General features: G+C 50.2%; 3 protein-coding genes across 3 annotated transcripts; 2 read left to right on the plus strand and 1 right to left on the minus strand.

The window, feature by feature from the left end:
- The first annotated feature begins 814 nt into the window (after positions 1-814).
- Positions 815-3,579, plus strand: LOC120712259. Its single transcript, XM_039998016.1, has one exon. It carries the CDS (start codon positions 854-856, stop codon positions 3,326-3,328), a length of 2,475 nt encoding a protein of 824 aa, XP_039853950.1. The 5' UTR covers positions 815-853; the 3' UTR covers positions 3,329-3,579.
- A 1,189-nt stretch (positions 3,580-4,768) lies between these two features.
- On the plus strand, positions 4,769-7,018 carry LOC120713409 (translation initiation factor IF-2-like). Its single transcript, XM_039999382.1, has 2 exons — positions 4,769-6,472; positions 6,920-7,018. Exons 1-2 carry the CDS (start codon positions 4,769-4,771, stop codon positions 7,016-7,018), a joined length of 1,803 nt encoding a protein of 600 aa, XP_039855316.1.
- A 644-nt stretch (positions 7,019-7,662) lies between these two features.
- LOC120712261 (pre-mRNA cleavage factor Im 25 kDa subunit 1-like) lies at positions 7,663-9,670 on the minus strand. The gene is made up of 7 exons (XM_039998018.1): positions 9,193-9,670; positions 9,036-9,081; positions 8,789-8,882; positions 8,567-8,658; positions 8,296-8,382; positions 8,092-8,202; positions 7,663-8,016 (listed from the first exon to the last, which is right to left on the minus strand). Exons 1-7 carry the CDS (start codon positions 9,369-9,371, stop codon positions 7,945-7,947), a joined length of 681 nt encoding a protein of 226 aa, XP_039853952.1. The 5' UTR covers positions 9,372-9,670; the 3' UTR covers positions 7,663-7,944.
- Between the last annotated feature and the right edge of the window lie 7,158 nt (positions 9,671-16,828).

Genomic DNA, 16,828 nt, shown 5'->3' on the forward strand with positions numbered 1-16,828 from the left:
GTTCTACCATACGCTGCTTGTTAGTAAATTGCAGCGAGCTGAAGTAACTTAACTAAGCCATGTGTGAGCTGATAACATTTTCTCCAGCCCTGTTTGCACGATATTTCGAATATTTGGCAACCACTACGGGGTGCTTGGCGTGTTTGCGCATACAGACAGCCAGATCAGCTCGGAATTAGAAAAAAAAAGACTTTTCTCCCCTGCAGTAACTGAAGAAACACTATGCCAACCGGGCTCACATGGCAGTGACAGAATGTATCTGCAGTTACTGCAGAAGATTTGCTTCCGGACAAAAAAAAAAGTGGGGTAGCAACTATTGCCGTTGCTCTTCTTTTCGAAAAAAAAGTTAACAATTGCCGTTGCTCTTCTTTTCGAAAAAAAAGGTTAACAATTGCCGTTGCTCTTCTTTTCGAAAAAAAAGTTAACAATTGCCGTTGCTCTTCTTTTCGAAAAAAAAAGGTTAACAATTGCCGTTGCTCGGATCGGACGTCCGACCTGGCTCCATCTGGTGGGGTCGCACCGCCAGGCGCCACGTGCCAACCAGCCGTTGCATAGCTGAGCAAGACAAGTGCCAGTCGTCCTGCCCTGCTGGCCCCACCCCAACCCCACCACCCAGCTCTCCTCTCGATCACGCACCCACGCGCTCGTCCGGCGACGAAAACCCCAATCGTCTCCGCACCGCACCGCCTCGCCGGCCGCCGGTGGTCTCCGATCCGCGCTGGGGTGAGTGGCTCGCCCGCCTCCGCCGCCCCGTTTCTGTCTGGCCCGCTTCGGTTCGACTGATCCGGTTCGGTCTCCTTCCTTCCTGCAGCGCTTGCAGGGTGATCGCGGCGCGGGTGTGGGATTGTTGGGGATGAGCTTCTACTTGGACAGGCTCGAGGCCGTGCGGCGGCGCCGGCAGCCGGAGACGCCGGGCCGGGGGGCGGCCCCGGCCGCGGGAGGTGCCCCGACGCCCCCGACCCCGCTCCCTTGTGGTTACCAGCACCACCAGCACGCCGCAGCTACTCTCCCTCGCAACCCGTGTCCTCCCGTTCCTCCTCTTCACGCCGGCGACGGTGGCGGCGTGGATGATGCCGGCGGAACGTGGCGCGGAGGCAGCGCGCCCGTGGGCGCGGCGGGGAGCGGGGCGGCGCAGGTCGGCGCGGCGGGGTTGGAGGCGGATGCTGGCGACGGCGCACGGGGGGCGGCCGGTTCGGCTACGGCGGGAGGCGAGATGCAGAAGAAGAGGTTCGTGGAGGCGCCGACGCCGCACGCGCGCTGCCCGCCGCCCAAGCGGAGGGCCGTTGCGCCCGCTCGGCGCCGGTTCCCGCCCGGCTGCGGGAGGGACGCGGGGGCGCCGCTGCCCCACGTCCACGGCGCCGGCGACGACGGTTCGCGGTTCGTACCGGCGCTTCGCCGCGGCGGCCCTGGCGCACCCCTGCAGGAGTCGGCTCCGCCTCGTCCTACTACGACTACTCTCGCGGGCGGCAACGACGGCGTCCTCCTGTTCCAAGAGACGGCGTCTCCAGGTGCTGCTGCTGCTCCTGGTTCGAGTGCGCTGAACGAGGCCTCTGCTGAGGACGGTGCCGCCGCCGGCGCAACGACGGACGGCGCTCGCCGCCGCCCAGGGGTGGTGCTGGTGAAACCATCAGAGGCTCCGGGCAAGAACTCTGCTGCCGCCGCCAAGGATGGTTTGTGCAACGACACTGCTTCACAAGGTGTTGCAGAGCCATGGAATGGTGATCAGTTGCCGAAGAACAAGGATCATTTGGCCCCAGCCATGCGTTTGCTACCGAAGCCGGGCATGGTTTCTGCCCGCCGCCGCTTCCCGCCTGGTTGCCGGAGGCTTGGACCGCTTCTGCTCGCTGGAGGTGGCAGTAGCCCAGTGTGGTCGCCGCCGTCGGGGCCTGCAGACCGAGAGGACATGGAAATTGTGGCTCCTCTGTGCACTGGTACTGTAGATGGAGCAGCACAGAACGAGGAACTGGATGAAGGGGAGATTGCCCGTGAGCGTGACGTCCAAGAATCTCCCATTGCTACTCTGCACGATGAGGCTACAGCTTGCAGACATGGTGCTTCTGCTCCAGGAATTACTGAAACCCATACTTCCACTGAGGGGATGATTGGGAGCACACGGCATTGTGAGGAGAACAGGACTAGTGGAAGTTCCTGCAGTGTTCCTGCTGAATCTTCGGCTCAAGGTTTTCCTAAAGATCATCAGAGGGATGAGGCTGAGAGGGTGCCTGAATGTGCTACTACGGTGGACACGGCGTGTTCGTATATTGCAGCTAGAATTTCTGATGAAGTGGTCATGACGAGGAAGAAGGTCATGTTTACACCTCGGAAATCAGTCAAACCTCCCAAATCGATTCAGAAGCCTGCTCTGAACATTCAGTGTAGGCCCTTCTCCAAGGAAATTGAGGAAGACCCTATGTCCGCAGATAAGTGCCAATGGACAAAGGGAAAGGAGGCTGCCACAGTTGGCGACTACTTCGGTCCCAAGAAGAAGGTGAATGTAAAAGGTCAAGCTCATCTTCCGGCCAATGTCGCCGCTGCATGCGCATTGGGTACCATGGAGAAACCAGATGCCAGCAAAGAGGACTACTCCAACTTGGAAGATGATGAAATTTTCAAGGCACTAGCTGCTCATGATGGAAACTTTGAACATGGACCCCAAAATGCAGACGCTAGGAGCAAAGTCAAGATGGTGTGCAGCAGGTTCGAGTCTATCTGCAGGGCCATTGTGCAAGCCGTGGAGCAGCGTTCGCTGAAGGTCAGGAGGATCGACCTCGCAGCCGACAAACTGATCAGGAAGCTGCCGGGATTCACCAAGCTCGGGCCCATCATCGGAGACGTTCCAGGAGTTGAGGTGGGCGACGAGTTTCTGTACAGGGTTGAGCTGGCCCTTGTTGGCCTCCACCGCCCGTACCAGGGAGGCATCGACACCACCAGGGACGAAACCGGTTTGCTGATCGCGATAAGCGTTGTTGCCTCCGGAGGATACCCCGACGAGCGGTCTCGCCTAGGTGAACTGATCTACACAGGCTCCGGCAAGAATGGCGAAGACCAGAAGCTTGGGAACGGGAACCTAGCATTGAAGAACTGCATCGAGAGGAAGACCCCTGTCCGGGTGATCCATGGCTTCAAGGGTGATAACAGAGAGGGAAGCAGCCATTCGAGGGCCAAGGTGATCTCGACGTTCACGTACGATGGACTGTATCATGTGGTGGACTGCTGGAAACAAGGTCGGCCAGGTTCGAAGGTGTTCAAGTACAAGCTGCAAAGGATTCCGGGGCAACCAGGACTTGACCTGCACACGGGTAGATTCGTGGGGAAGAACAATTTTTAAAAGCTCATGCGTGTGTTAATATTTCAGACAGAAAATTGGTTGAGGCTGCAAGGATGTTGACGCCTACTAACAGGTAAATGGTTACAGTGAGCTTTGTTTTCTTTTGGCGTATTTCTCGTCCAGTCCAAGAAGGGTGAAACTTACAGTTTGCATAAGATAAAATCAGAATAATGCTTATGTAGTATAACTTGTATAAGATATTCAGAGAACTTGAAGGTTGAACCAAATACATTCTGACTTTGAGTTCACAAGTAAAGGACCTGTTGTAATTATTTGTGGCCAGATTTCACACCTTATGATTTGGGAACGAGATTTGTTTATAATTTATATCTCAGTTGAACTCATATGAGTATGAGTTTTTAATTGGATGTCTCATAAAAGGTTTTCAATGAGACAGTATAATGCAAGTACATATATCTATCCCTGATTTTTCTCAAAGCGGTTTTCTAGGAGGTATCAAAGATATATCAATCTTTCTCATATTTTTTCCCATTGGATTTTAGGAGAAGGATACCACAATCTCACATGCGTAAACAATGAGATAATTTATATATTTGATGTATTATTTTCTCTTCATTTTCCTAACATGTTTTTAAGGGAGTTCTCATGGTATATCAATAGATAATATGGTTTCTCCTCAATTTTTTTTACACAAGACTTCGGATGAACACTTATGATATCATTTTGGATATTCTTAAGAACAAGGAACAACTTCAAGCAAATTGATCACGAGTGTTAGAAATAATTAGTATATGATCGATCAGTGTTTATTATGTAATTAGTATGCGGATTAGTCACTTAGTCCCATCATTAGCGGGTGCTAATGACGTACATGTCCGTCGCAAAAGGGCGATTTTTCAAGCTGGATCGCCAGCGTCCGTGGCAAAACTAGCACTGAAGCATCCAGGCCGTCCGTTACAGCTGGTAACTCCGCATCAGTTACGGCACAGTAACCGGCAGGAGTTTAAACGTCAGCCGCGACCGTGCGAATTCGAATTGAATTTCGTACGGAGACGGAGAGAAATGAAACGGAACGGAACGGGGTTACGTCCGGCTGGGTGAGATCAGCTAGCCGTTGCCTGCCCCGGAGGAAGGAGGAGGACCCGAACTGTGGCGCCCGCCCCGGTCGCGCCGCGTCGCGTCACCCTGGCACGCGTCAGCCCCGGGCCCCACCCAACCCACCGGGCCCCAGCCCGGCTCGCCACGTCCAATCTGACTTGACCTGACCAGACCCGACCGGGGTCGGTCGTGGTGGTGGCGGCAGAGGCGCCTCCTCGGTGCTCCCACTTCTTCCTATCTCGTCTCTCCCCACACGCCGGCCCAGAGGCGGTTACGCCCCCCTCGCTCTCTCGCCTTGCGCCGCCGGCCCGCGGCGGAGGGGTTCCCGTCTAGATCGGAACGGTGGGTTCCGGCCTGCGCTCGGCGTAGGAGCGTCACCGGATGGCCGCGGCAGGGCGGCCCGAGCGGCCCGGCGACCGCCGCGGCGCTCCTCCTCCGCGCCCTCAGCCTCCTCCTCCCCCGCCTCCTCGCCCCGCGGGAGGGCGTCCAGGCCGCGGGAGCGGCGGCAGCGGCGCAGCGCGGGACGCGGGGAAGGCGGGGGCGGTTGCTCCAGACGGCCACGGCGCGGCTGGGGTGGGGGTGGCGTTGGCGGCGCCGCGGGAGGGAAGCGGAGGCGGCGAGGCGGGGAGCAAGAGGCCGTCGTCCTCCCCCGTGGCGGCGCCGCGGGAGGGAAGCGGAGGCGGCGAGGTGGGGAGCAAGAGGCCGCCGTCCTCCCCCGTGGCGGCGCCGCGCGCGGACCCGCCGCCCAAGCGGAGGCTGGTCTCCGCCACGCGCTATTTCCCGCCAGGGTGCGGGAGAGGCGGCGCCGACGGCGGTTCGGGGCTCGTGGACGCCCCCGCACCCGCGCCCGCGCCCGCGCCCGCGCGCTCCAACGGCGGTTCTGCTGCTGCGTCGCCTAAGCCGCCGCCGCCGCGTCGCTCGGTCGCCAAGGCTGGTTCTGGTGGGCTGGCGAAGGCGTCTGCTGCAGTTATTCGCGGACCGGTTGCGGATGGCGGTCGTCACGGCCCTGATGCGGGGGCGCTGCGATCGCCACAGCGTCCCCGCTGCAGTGGTGCGGCTGCTGCAGATAGTTTGTTGGACACTGATCCACGCGGTGGTGCAGGGAGGGGTGGTGGATTTGGGAGCGGCAAGCAGTTGGTGCCACCCACTCGGTTGCTACCAAAACTGATCCGCAGCTTCCCGGTCGGGCGCGGGAGGGTCAAAGCGTCGCAGTCTCTCAGCAAGTCTGCAGACAAGTACCCCCAGACAGAGGGCAAGGAGTCTGCCGCGGCTAGGGTCTCCTTTGGTCTCGAGAAGAAGGTGGTTGTAAAAGATCCCGCGGCTAGGTGCTCCTTTGGTCTCAAGAAGAAGGTGGTTGTAAAAGATCCCGCGGCTAGGGGCTCCTTTGGTCTCAAGAAGAAGGTGGTTGTGAAAGATCCAGCTCATTTCCGGCTGAAGGTTGCCTCTGCATGCACAATGGGAACCATCATTAGAGTGGATCAAGTGGTGGATCAATTATTGGAAGATGATGGCTTCTTGAAGGCAATAGATGCTTATGACAGAAAGCTTCAACTGGAGCTCAATGTTTCATCAGATGTTCCCTCTGTGAGGTCCCAAAGGCAGTATGGAACCCAAAATGCGGATGCCAGGCGTAAAGTCAAGAAGATGTGCAAGAGGTTCCGGTTTATATGCAAGACTATAGTACAATTTGTGGAACAGCGCTCGCTGAAGACTAGTAGAATTGACCTTGCCGCTGCTGGAGTGATCAAGGCATTGCCAGGATTTACGCAACATGATCCTATCATTGGCAACGTTCCTGGAGTTGAAGTTGGTGATGAATTCCTGTACAAGGTTGAGCTGGCCCTTGTTGGTCTCCACCAACCGAACCGGGGAGGCATTGGCACCACCAGGGGTGCAAATGGTGTGCTTGTTGCAATTAGCATTGTTGCTTCTGGATATTATCCTGATGAGCTATCAAGCTCGGGTGAATTAGTATATACTGGTTCTGGAGGAAAGTATGCTGGTAAGAAGACTGATGAGAATCAACAGCTTAAGAGGGGTAACCTAGCCTTGAAGAACTGCATCCAAACGGGGACTCCAGTCAGGGTGATTTACGGCTTCAAAGGTTTGAGTAGAAAAAAAGGCAGTCATTCAAGGGCCAAAGGAGCTTCAGCTTTCAAATACGATGGTCTGTATCATGTTGTGGATTGGTGGAGAGAAGGTCAGGCAGGTTCGAAGGTGTTTAAGTACAAGTTACAAAGGATTCCTGGACAACCAGAACTGCCCACCGCAGCAGAACTGCCCACCGCAGCTAAACTGGGATCATGTGTTGAAGATTACCCACATCAAACGTCATTGACTCCATTGTTTTGCTGGTAGACCTGAGAACATATATCTGTCCAGCTCATCCTACCTTGTCACTAAGCTTGTAATGTTACTCTCTGCACAATGTTACCCGTTGCGACAGCTGCTTACGCTTCCTAGTCCTTGGTCAGTCGCGAAAGCTGCTGAAGTTTCTGAGTTCCTTACTGCTCACATGAACCGATGTTTCAGAGTGCACTAAAGCAGAGCCTTGAGAGGGATTGCATCAGTGACGAGCTGCTGACGGTTCAGCACAAGAATGTAGTTGCAGTGTTGCTCTTAGAGTCTTAGAGGTAGTATAGCTTGTAACTGATCATGTAGTGTTGCCGCTGCTTTTGGAGTACACCCAAGGAGTGTGTGCTATGTCCAGATGGTAAGAACACCAGTAAACAAAGCTGTTTTGTAGATGAGTGATTAGTTTTTAATGTAGCTTACGTGAATCGTCTCGTTTCCATTTATGCTCCTACTTCTACATACCTTGTGGTTATTGTGATGAGTGATGACTATGCTGTAACCACTGATCTCGTTTCTCGTTTGCTGCAAATCTCTTGCTGTTCCTCTTGCCGTGACCATATTAAAAGCCTCCAGGTAGCTTAATATTTTAGAAAAGCATCTCCCATGCAATGTTCTGCAGGGCTCACACGAGAGCCGGCTCTGAATCCACCATTCTCTCTTCTCCATATCATTTTAGCCTACATTTATCTGTGTATGTAAGCAACCTAAACTAAACATGATCACAGATTTATCCAGAACATGGGACGGAAGGATTGTTTAGGCCGATGATAAAACAGAGTTGTTCTGTTTCTTTGACAAGTATACAGAACATGCTGGATATTGATGCCTGTTTGTACCGTGGTTATCGCTGGGCCTTGCCATTCACTTGTTCTTGTAACTACAGACCCTTTTTATTCTTTCCCAAAGTATGGCGTGCTTACTTAGCTAGTATTGTACGATCAATAGTAATAAATCAAGAAAGTTATTGTACATAGATGGTTCTTTTTGACATGGCAAAAAAAGCAAAGTTATGCAATACAGATCAATACATTAGCCCCGTATCAACAAAGAAAAACGTTACACAACACCGAGAATGAGCTGCTAGTGAACAAACTCCTACGTATTCTGCATAATAGCATATTGTTCATTGTTCTATGGCTAAGCCTAACAGGTGAACCGCTCCTGAAGGGTGAAGTTCAGAACTCCGGTCTGCACACGCAATCTCAATCGCTGATAACGGTCAAGGAGAACTTGGAAAGCAGGTTCGGGATCCCTGATATGACCGGACCATAAACCTGCAAATGGGTGATTGGTAGGAAGTCAAGAGGAAGATCCTGGGTCATGAACTTCAAAATCTTAACCCAACATACCTGAGCGTTGTTGTGAATCTGGGACAGCGGCACCGCCAGCAGCTTCATGTTCCTCGGCACGACGAACTGCCGGGACATCGGCAGCCTGATCAGGAACAGCTTGATGCATTCCTTCACGATGCAACGGAATTCACACACCCGGGATCAGAACAATGGCTTAGGAAGCTAAGCTCAAATACAGTTCGACATGGCGACATTTTGTACCTTTGGGGTGCGGAAGTTAGGGGGCATGTATGGAAATGGGATGGCCTCAAATTCAGATCTCCACCATATCCCCATGCACTCCCCAACCTAGTCAGTAACCAAAGACAAAGTCTCAGAAACTTGGATCATCCTATTCCTACCTTGGCGGCTTGGCAGTTGGTACCAGAGTTGACATAACACTGAACAATTGTGCTAGCTAACTTGCAGGTTTGCAAGAAATTGAATTGAACAATGTATTCAGGAAATTTTCCTCTGCCTGAACTAAGGTTACCTGCCAGTCATCCTCATCCTCCTCGGCATCGGCATGGCCGTCGACGACGACGGACAGCTTGCTGGAGAGCTTGCGCTTGAGCCCCTGGACATCTGAAAATGCAGCCATGATACACATACGAGCAGACCTGTCAAGCTCCATGCCATCCTCCTCGCACACGACGACTGACCACTTGTGCTAACTTGCAGCTGACTTTGCAGCAGGAGAATTCAGGGCACCTACCTTCCTCGCCGGGCCTGAGGCGGCCTCCCGGGAGCACGAAGGAGGAGTTCCGGACCTGCAGCAGCAGCACGTGCGGGTGATCGAACAGCTCCACCTGCAACGGAGCAACCAGAATTCAGAGCCTGCTGCTCATCTCGCTCGCTCGCCGCTCAACGGCGGCGTGCCAGCATCGCGCGCGCTGCGACGATCGCGATTGCTCGGAGACGAAGCGGAATCGGAGAGGCGGGGGTCGGGGTCTCGGTCTCACCAGGAGGACGCCATGGACGCTGGTGCGGAGCCCGTGGGCGGCGAAGCTGCACGCGCGCACAACAAAAGAGAGGCGGGGGGGTGTGAAATCGCCCGACCACGAGCTAGCCAATCAATCGGCAGAGAGTCCGAGAGCAGAGGAGGTGGCGCGCACTCACTTGGCCTTGAGGCGGAGCGCGCGGTCGGCGGCCGTCTCCGCGGCGCGGGGCGCGGCGGCGGCGTCCCTGGCGCCGAAGTAGTAGCGGCTGAGCGGGTATATCTCCACCCCCTGCTCCCTCGCCGCCGCAGGAGCGGCCGCGGCCGCGGCCGCAGGAACATCCTCCATCTCGAGCCCCATGAAGTCAAGGTCGGGTCGGTCTCCGCCGGAGCGCGCGGAGCCGCCGGTTATATAGCGCCGCGCGCCAAGGAAAGGAAGGGAAGGGAAGCGAAGCGAAGCGGCTGGAGAGCAGAAAGGTGGGGTGGAGGAGGAGAAGGCGCGAGAGGGGGAGGAGGATTGGGGAAGCTTCTGCACTCCTGCGGCGGCCGGCGGGCCCGGCCGTGTTGGTTGGGTTCAGGCGAAGAGGCCAGCCAGAGAGGGGAAGCCGGGAAGGGGAGGTGGGAGAAGCGTCGGGAGCCGGGGCTTGTTTGGTTGCCACTGGGGTTTCTAGCGCACACAAGTTGGGAACACACGAGAAAAGAATTATATATATATATGAAGTGATAAATAAAATCTATTTATAAATTTTTTTTATGAATGAGTATAATTTTTCGTGATGAATCTAATAACGATAATTAATTGATAATTAGCTACAATAATATTATAATAATTTCTAATCACACAATAAAAAAATTTATTAGATTTTTCTAGTGCACTGGTTTTAAAATTAATTTTGTAAATTGATTTTATTTAATACCATAATTAATGATTAAAATTTTCTAGTACGCCTAGAAAACCAAGTAGGGCCTGGGAGGGGAGGCGCGGCGACGTGGCGTCCGGGTGGCGGGGCGACGTGGCGTGGCGAGGAGGGTGGGCCAGGGAGTCTGGGTGGCGGGGCCCGCACGTGCGCCTCGGCCTCGCTTTCGTTCGGGGCCTCTCGGCAGTCAGCTTGACCGCTCAACTATGTGTCGTGCTGCGCGCCGCGCGCCGCACGCCCATGCACTTGCAGGTTGGTTGACTTTGGGGACCCCTGCCGCTGGGCCCATCTTTGGAGATTGACAGACATCAAACACGTACAAAGGCAACCACTCTGTTCTGATTTGCTATAAAAGAAAAACCGACCCTAATTTGATGTGAGATAAAAAAAAATGGCTGGTTGTCCAGTTCGTTGTAACAATTATAAGACGATCCAAATACAGTCCACACCACAAATCCACACGGACGCCGTGTTTGGTTGGTAGGTGAGAAATTTTTTAACCCAGGAATCTTCAATGCATGGGGCACTAAATGAAAACTATTTGCAAAAATTTTTTACAGATGAGTGTAGTTTAGCGCGACGAATCTAATGAGCATAATTAATCCATAATTTGAAACAGTAATGCTACAGTAACCTTCCTCTAATTATTCACTAATCGTGCGGTCAGAGGCCTCATTAGCTACAGTACTATAGTTATGGAGGTTTTTGTAATTAGAATTTATTTAATACCTCTAATTAGTGGTCAAAGTGATGAAAAATTTTCATAAAAAATTTCTCAGCCCCATCCAAACACGGCCGGAGCGTAGTGGTTACAAAGGATAGCGTTCGGGCTTCTGCCAATGACAGGAGGCCCTGTTTAGTTTGGGGCTAGCACACCTAACATAGGTAAAAATTGGTTGCATCACTACTAAAAAAAGCTTTGTAGGGACGGGTTAAATCCTATTTTTAGGGGCGGACGGCGCACCCGCCCCCAATCTCTACTCCTAGAAATAGCTATTTCTAGGAGCGAGTGCGTTATCCGCCCCTATAAATCGATTTCCAAGGCTGGACGACCACATGAGCCGCCCCTGGAAATCGATTTTCAGGGGCGGTCCACACCCCAAACCGCCCCTAGAAATAGATTACCAGGGGCGGTTTGTGGGGCAGACCGCCTCTGAAAATCTATTTTCAGGGCGCCTCAGGGTGTCATCCGACCCTGGAAATGTTTTTCGGGCCCACAAAAAATACAGCGATTTGAAATATGGTTTCCCGCTATATTGTTCTATCGAGTTAGTTCGCAATCGAATGTCAACTATATTGTTCTATCGAGTTAGTGTTGACGCAAAAATCAACGCACTGGAATCCGAGGGCAAGTGTTTGCCAAGCTCCGGAAAGTCAACCAAGCGTGGCAGTCAATTTGACCTATAATTGACAAGGGATAAAACAAAATCAAATTCGAGAGCGTATCGGCTGGAATTCCGAATATCTCTCACACAGGTGTATCGGTAGGCTATGCCGATACAGATAATAACAAAAGTATATTAAATGCGTATGTATAATGAATAGACGCGTCGGCAGAATCGGCCGATGCGAAAAACGACAGAATCAGCCTAAAGTAGCCGATTGTGTGGAGTATGTAACAAGATCTAAGCTACGATTGTGTAAGTCAGATAATGTAATGCTCGAAACAGATCTAAACTGGCTCTTAAGATAACAAGATGTTAATCCAAAAACCTAAAGCCAATCTAATATGCTTCTAGCGAATAGATGTGATAATGACCAAAAAGTATAGAAAAACCTACAAATATAGCCGATATCGATAAATTGTGAATAAATCTAGACGAGACGACAGCGATATGCCCGGAAGTCAAAGCCTAGATAAACTCGATAACTTTTGAATAGATCTGAACGAAGCCATAGCGATGCGCCCGGTAGCTAAAGCTCGAATATACTCGGTAAAATAAAAAACTTACCAGCAAACCAAGTCCTCGAATGTGAGACGTCCTTGATCAACTTGAAAGAACTCGTCGAAAAGAGAAAAGAAAAGGCGAAGTCGCTGAAAAAGTGCAAAGAGAATTGTAAATTATTGTTGTATTGGATGTGTATCAAGTTTTTCCGGTCCCTTACAACTGATATTTATAGCCTAGCGCTACCGAGTCCTAGCCGATTACGGCAAACATTACTTGACTATAAACAAAAAACTTGCTAAAGATAAACTACTTTAAATATTACAACCGAATCGTCAAGATTTTCGTAGAGTCCAGGTCCTCCTCTCCTTCCCTGACTTCATCGGCAACTCTCCATCGGCCGAGCACTAGAGAGGACAAATCAGTATCTTCACAGCGTATTCCTCTAGTCCATCAGACGGACTTTATCGGCCGATTCCAACCTTGTGCATCTTTTGGTTTCTTTCAAATCGGCAACCTATACTTCACAAAATCATCCTCTTTGACACGTGTCGAAAAACGGTGTCAACACATGCCCCCCCAGTTTTGGAGAATAGATCTGTTGCTCCGAAATTAATATTAATTATTATCACCAACGTTCAATTAGATCCTCATCTTCCAAACAGACGGCGCATCGAATTCCCATTTTACCCTTGGGCAAAGGGTATAAATATCTCTGCCTTCCTCTCCGCTGGCACCTTTGCTGTAGCATCTCTGCTCCTTCTCTTGCTCAAGAACACATCTGTTCCACCGCCGCCATCGTAGTCAAAACAACCTCCTAGGGTTTTAAAGATTCAAGCTTAAGAACCACTCTTCCAGCAATGGTGTCCGTCTCCGAGATCCCAGAGGTACATTTCCCTTTCCAATCTACATTTTTGCTTTCTACTCCCCTTCCAATTTCTTCAGTCGCACTTCTCATTTCCGCCTTTACTTTCAGAATCTTAGGGGTAATATGATTCTTCCGCTAGAGAACCAACCTAGCATGATCTGTTTAGGCCCCATGGGAAACCCAGATCCGACTAGTATAATCCATTTGGAGACCAGCAGAATCCCTATCAAATCTTCCGATATGAATCTAGATTGGTCTCAGGCCTTCAGATCTTGGCCAAGCGTCACCCCTGGATGGAGGAATTGGTCCCATAGGATAGCCAATGCTCAGAGAACCAACTGGAAAAAGTACGACATCAGTCAATGCCTGAACCTGTCTTTATCGGAGATGATTAGGAATGAGCCGATTTTCATAGCGACTTCCTACTTTTGGTCCGATGCCATCAATGCATTCATGTTCAATCATGGGCCAATGACACCAACTCTGATAGATGTCATGATGCTTACTGGCTTGAATATCCATGCTCCTGATAGACCTTTCCATCTGTTAGAAAAAGCTTCTTTTAAGATCGAAACAAAGAGTATCGGTGGATGAAAAGGGTACATCGGCAAGAACATGAACACTGGATCTGTATCTGTCAGAGAGCACACTGCCTTTCTCAATATGTGGCTTGAGAAATTTATCTTCTGTGGCAAAGCAGTCGGTCCAATAAGCAACAATCTCAAGCTGGCAGAAACTCTGGCCACCGGCAATTCTGTCCCCATCGGCAAGCATCTTTTGGGGTTAGCTTATCATCTGCTCCATCAAGTTTCATCTAGACTCAGAAAGAACCAGCCGATCACCAACTTGGGAGGTCCATGGTGGTTTATTCAATTGTGGCTGCATATGTATATGCACAAAACCATGGTAGTTGAATTGTCAGAGATAGAATTTCTATCAGAAAATTTTTCTGAAGAAGAAGAAAATGTCACTCGACGATGCACATCATTTGGAGAAGCGGCCATTATGATTACCAATGACCCCAAAGCCCTTGGCATAACTAACTTCTTCAAATGCTTCTATAATGGCTTTCCAGAAACTTCTACCATCTGGTTTGCATATCAAGATGAGAAGGCTATTTATGAGAACCCTTTCAAATTCTAGCTTGATTCCTGGAAAACTGATGAAGAAGCCACCAAGATCATGAAAGAGATAACCTCCCCAAGAATTCCACCAATCAACTTCACAGCTGGCAAAGATGCTCCCAGTTATGAATTTTATAACCCATCATTAGCAGCCAGACAATTGAGATTTGGCCAAGTGCCACCCCTTCCTTTCTTTGTCGGCAAGGTTCAATTCAGAGGAGCTCTCAACAGCGCCCTCTCTTATGATCGGCTAAAAGATCTGGAGCCTGATGCAGATATGACACTTCTGACCGATTGGCAAATTATACCTTTTGTCACCACTCCCTTCACTCAATGGCGGTCTGCATCGCTTTGAATGAAAACTATCAGGCAGCCGATAATGAGGTACAAAATCAGACCCATCTCTTATACCGCATTATAATGTCTTCCATCCATTTCTAACAATTACCTGAATAGGGTGATGGCACTGACCCTCCAATAATCAGCAAAAGTGGCCAACCGATCAACTACGCTCTGTTAGCCGATAAACCCAATATTGGCCATAATGCTCCATCCCTTACAGACGTGGCCACTGGGAGAAAGCGTACATTACCTATTACTAAGGTAACAAGCCACAAAAAGAAGAAATCTCCAGGCCAGTCTTCAGCAGCAGCAGCACTCCAAACAGATGACCTGATCAATCTTCCTTCCTCTTCATCAGAAGGTAATTTCCTGAAACTCTCCTCATATGCCTGCGTTCATCTTGATACTAACCATGCCATATATCTCTATTATCAATACATACCCTAAGATCAATCTGAAGGGGAAGAAAAAGATCCTCCAAGCACACCCCCTCCTTCATCATCCACCATTCAGGTATTATCCTGTTTACTCAGCAAGCATTTAAATTCTCCCATAATCCTAAATTTGGCATTATTCCCCTTTGATTTCATCAGGCACAGCATTCACCTTCGGCTCCCAGAAAACCCAGGGCAGACTCTCCGTTGATACAGGTATAATTCCAGAGCTTGCTCACAAATACATTCTGCATATTTCTGACAATCATTCTTCAGCTTGCCGATCATGCACTATCTGAATTATCTAGCCAGCCAAACACTGCAATCACAACCTCTTCATCACAGCCCTTGGCTCGTGCCGGCTCCAACTTTGACGAGATACGTCTGAAACAAGTAAGTATCTTCTCTCTGTCGGCCGATTTTACCATATTTTTTTGTCTCCATCAGCCATCTGAACTTTCACTTTCTTTTCAGACACAAGAATCCCCAGACAATAGTCTGTTGTCTTTTCAAATTGGATCCATCTCCCAGGAAGAAGGAGAAGAAGCAACATCGGCCGGTTCAGTCGCATTGTCAGATGAAATCAAGGCCAAACTCCAAGAATCCCTCCAGTTTCTGAACCAAGACATCGGCCAATTAATCAAGAATGCACAGCCGATCCGTGCCATTTTGGAAGAGCTGGAGGGCAAGCTTCCAGAATCAATTGAAGAAGCACTAACTCCTGCAGCCTTCATCGAGAGTCATCGTTCACAATTCCACAAGGCCCAAAAACAACTTGCCGATCGCCTTCGGCAGGAAGAAATCATCAAACAAAGGGATAGTTCCAAAGCCTTAGCAGAATCGGCCATCGGCGAAATCAAATCCCTGAACGACACCCAAGCCAGCATTCTGAGAAACAAGGCTACATTGGAGGCTAAACGTGATCGTCTTCTGTAGGAGCTCAGTCAAGTAAATCAAGCAATAGATACTGTAGATCACTATCTTTTCCAGATCCCACCGGCCATCGCCAGACTCGAGGAAGATAAGCAGAAACATGCTCGTCAAGTATATCAACTTCATAAGAGCCTGCAGCTGATTCCTGGCTCATCAGCAGATAACAATCAAGTGATTGAAAACATTGATCAAATCCGCCTGCGCGCGATAAAAGTAATCCGGGAAGCTCTAGGATTACTGTAAAAACATTTCATGCACTGTAATTTCCAGAGTTGGCAAACCACTTGATCTTATCCAGAAACTTGTCTTTATGATTTATTGTTCTAAGGGCAACTCATATCGTGTCGGTCATGTTACAACAAATGCATCCAACTTGCAAATCGGCTTTTACATATTTTTGCACTACAGGCAATACTTCCTAGTATTGGCTATAACCTAAGAAAATCTGGCCGATACTACAACCGGCCATATCCTTCATTGATCAAGACTCATCCGAAGAGTCTCCCGCCTTTACTGACGTGACTTCATAATCAGCCATCCGAAAGAAATCCTTCTCCCATGCTTGACCAGAAAGACAATTCATCCGATCATAACTCACTATATGAGCTTCAACCGATGCCACACTGAATGACGAATTGGCCGATACTATCTCAACAGTATCATCAACCCACTGAATTAAACATTGATGCATAGTAGATGGAATGCAACAATTGGCATGAATCCAATCTCGACCCAGCAGCAAACTATATGAACATTTGCCATTAATAACAAAGAAAGTTGTAGGAAGGGTCTTACTGCCAATTGTTAGATCGACGCATAACGCCCCCAAAGCAGGAGATACGACCCCCTCAAAATCCTTCAGCATCATATCGGTCTTCGTTAAGTCGTCCTGGCTTTTCCCAAGCTTGCGTAGCATAACATAGGACATTATGTTCACGGCTGCACCTCCATCAACAAGCATCTTCGTGACTGGTTTCCCATCAATGAACCCTTTCAAAAACAATGCTTTGAGACGTTGCCTCTTTTCATCCTCTGGTTTCTCGAATGTTGCCGGTAACGGCTCCAAATTCAACTAAGCCATAGCTTCTTCTAATTCCGGCTCGCAGTCCTTATCACACAGTGCCATAAACTCCTTTGGCATTATGAAAACCATATTAACTGGCGCAGCCGATGATCCAGAATCTTGATCATCATCAGCTCTTGGCTTAGCATGCCAGAATCTTGATCATCGCTAGCTCTTGGCTTAGCAGTCCTTATCGCACCCTTCTTGTTTAGAGTTTGCTCTTGTTTCTCCTCTATGATCTCCAGTTGGCG

Source organism: Panicum virgatum, chromosome 6K (genome assembly GCF_016808335.1).
Source record: "Panicum virgatum strain AP13 chromosome 6K, P.virgatum_v5, whole genome shotgun sequence".
Taxonomy (NCBI): Eukaryota; Viridiplantae; Streptophyta; class Magnoliopsida; order Poales; family Poaceae; genus Panicum; species Panicum virgatum.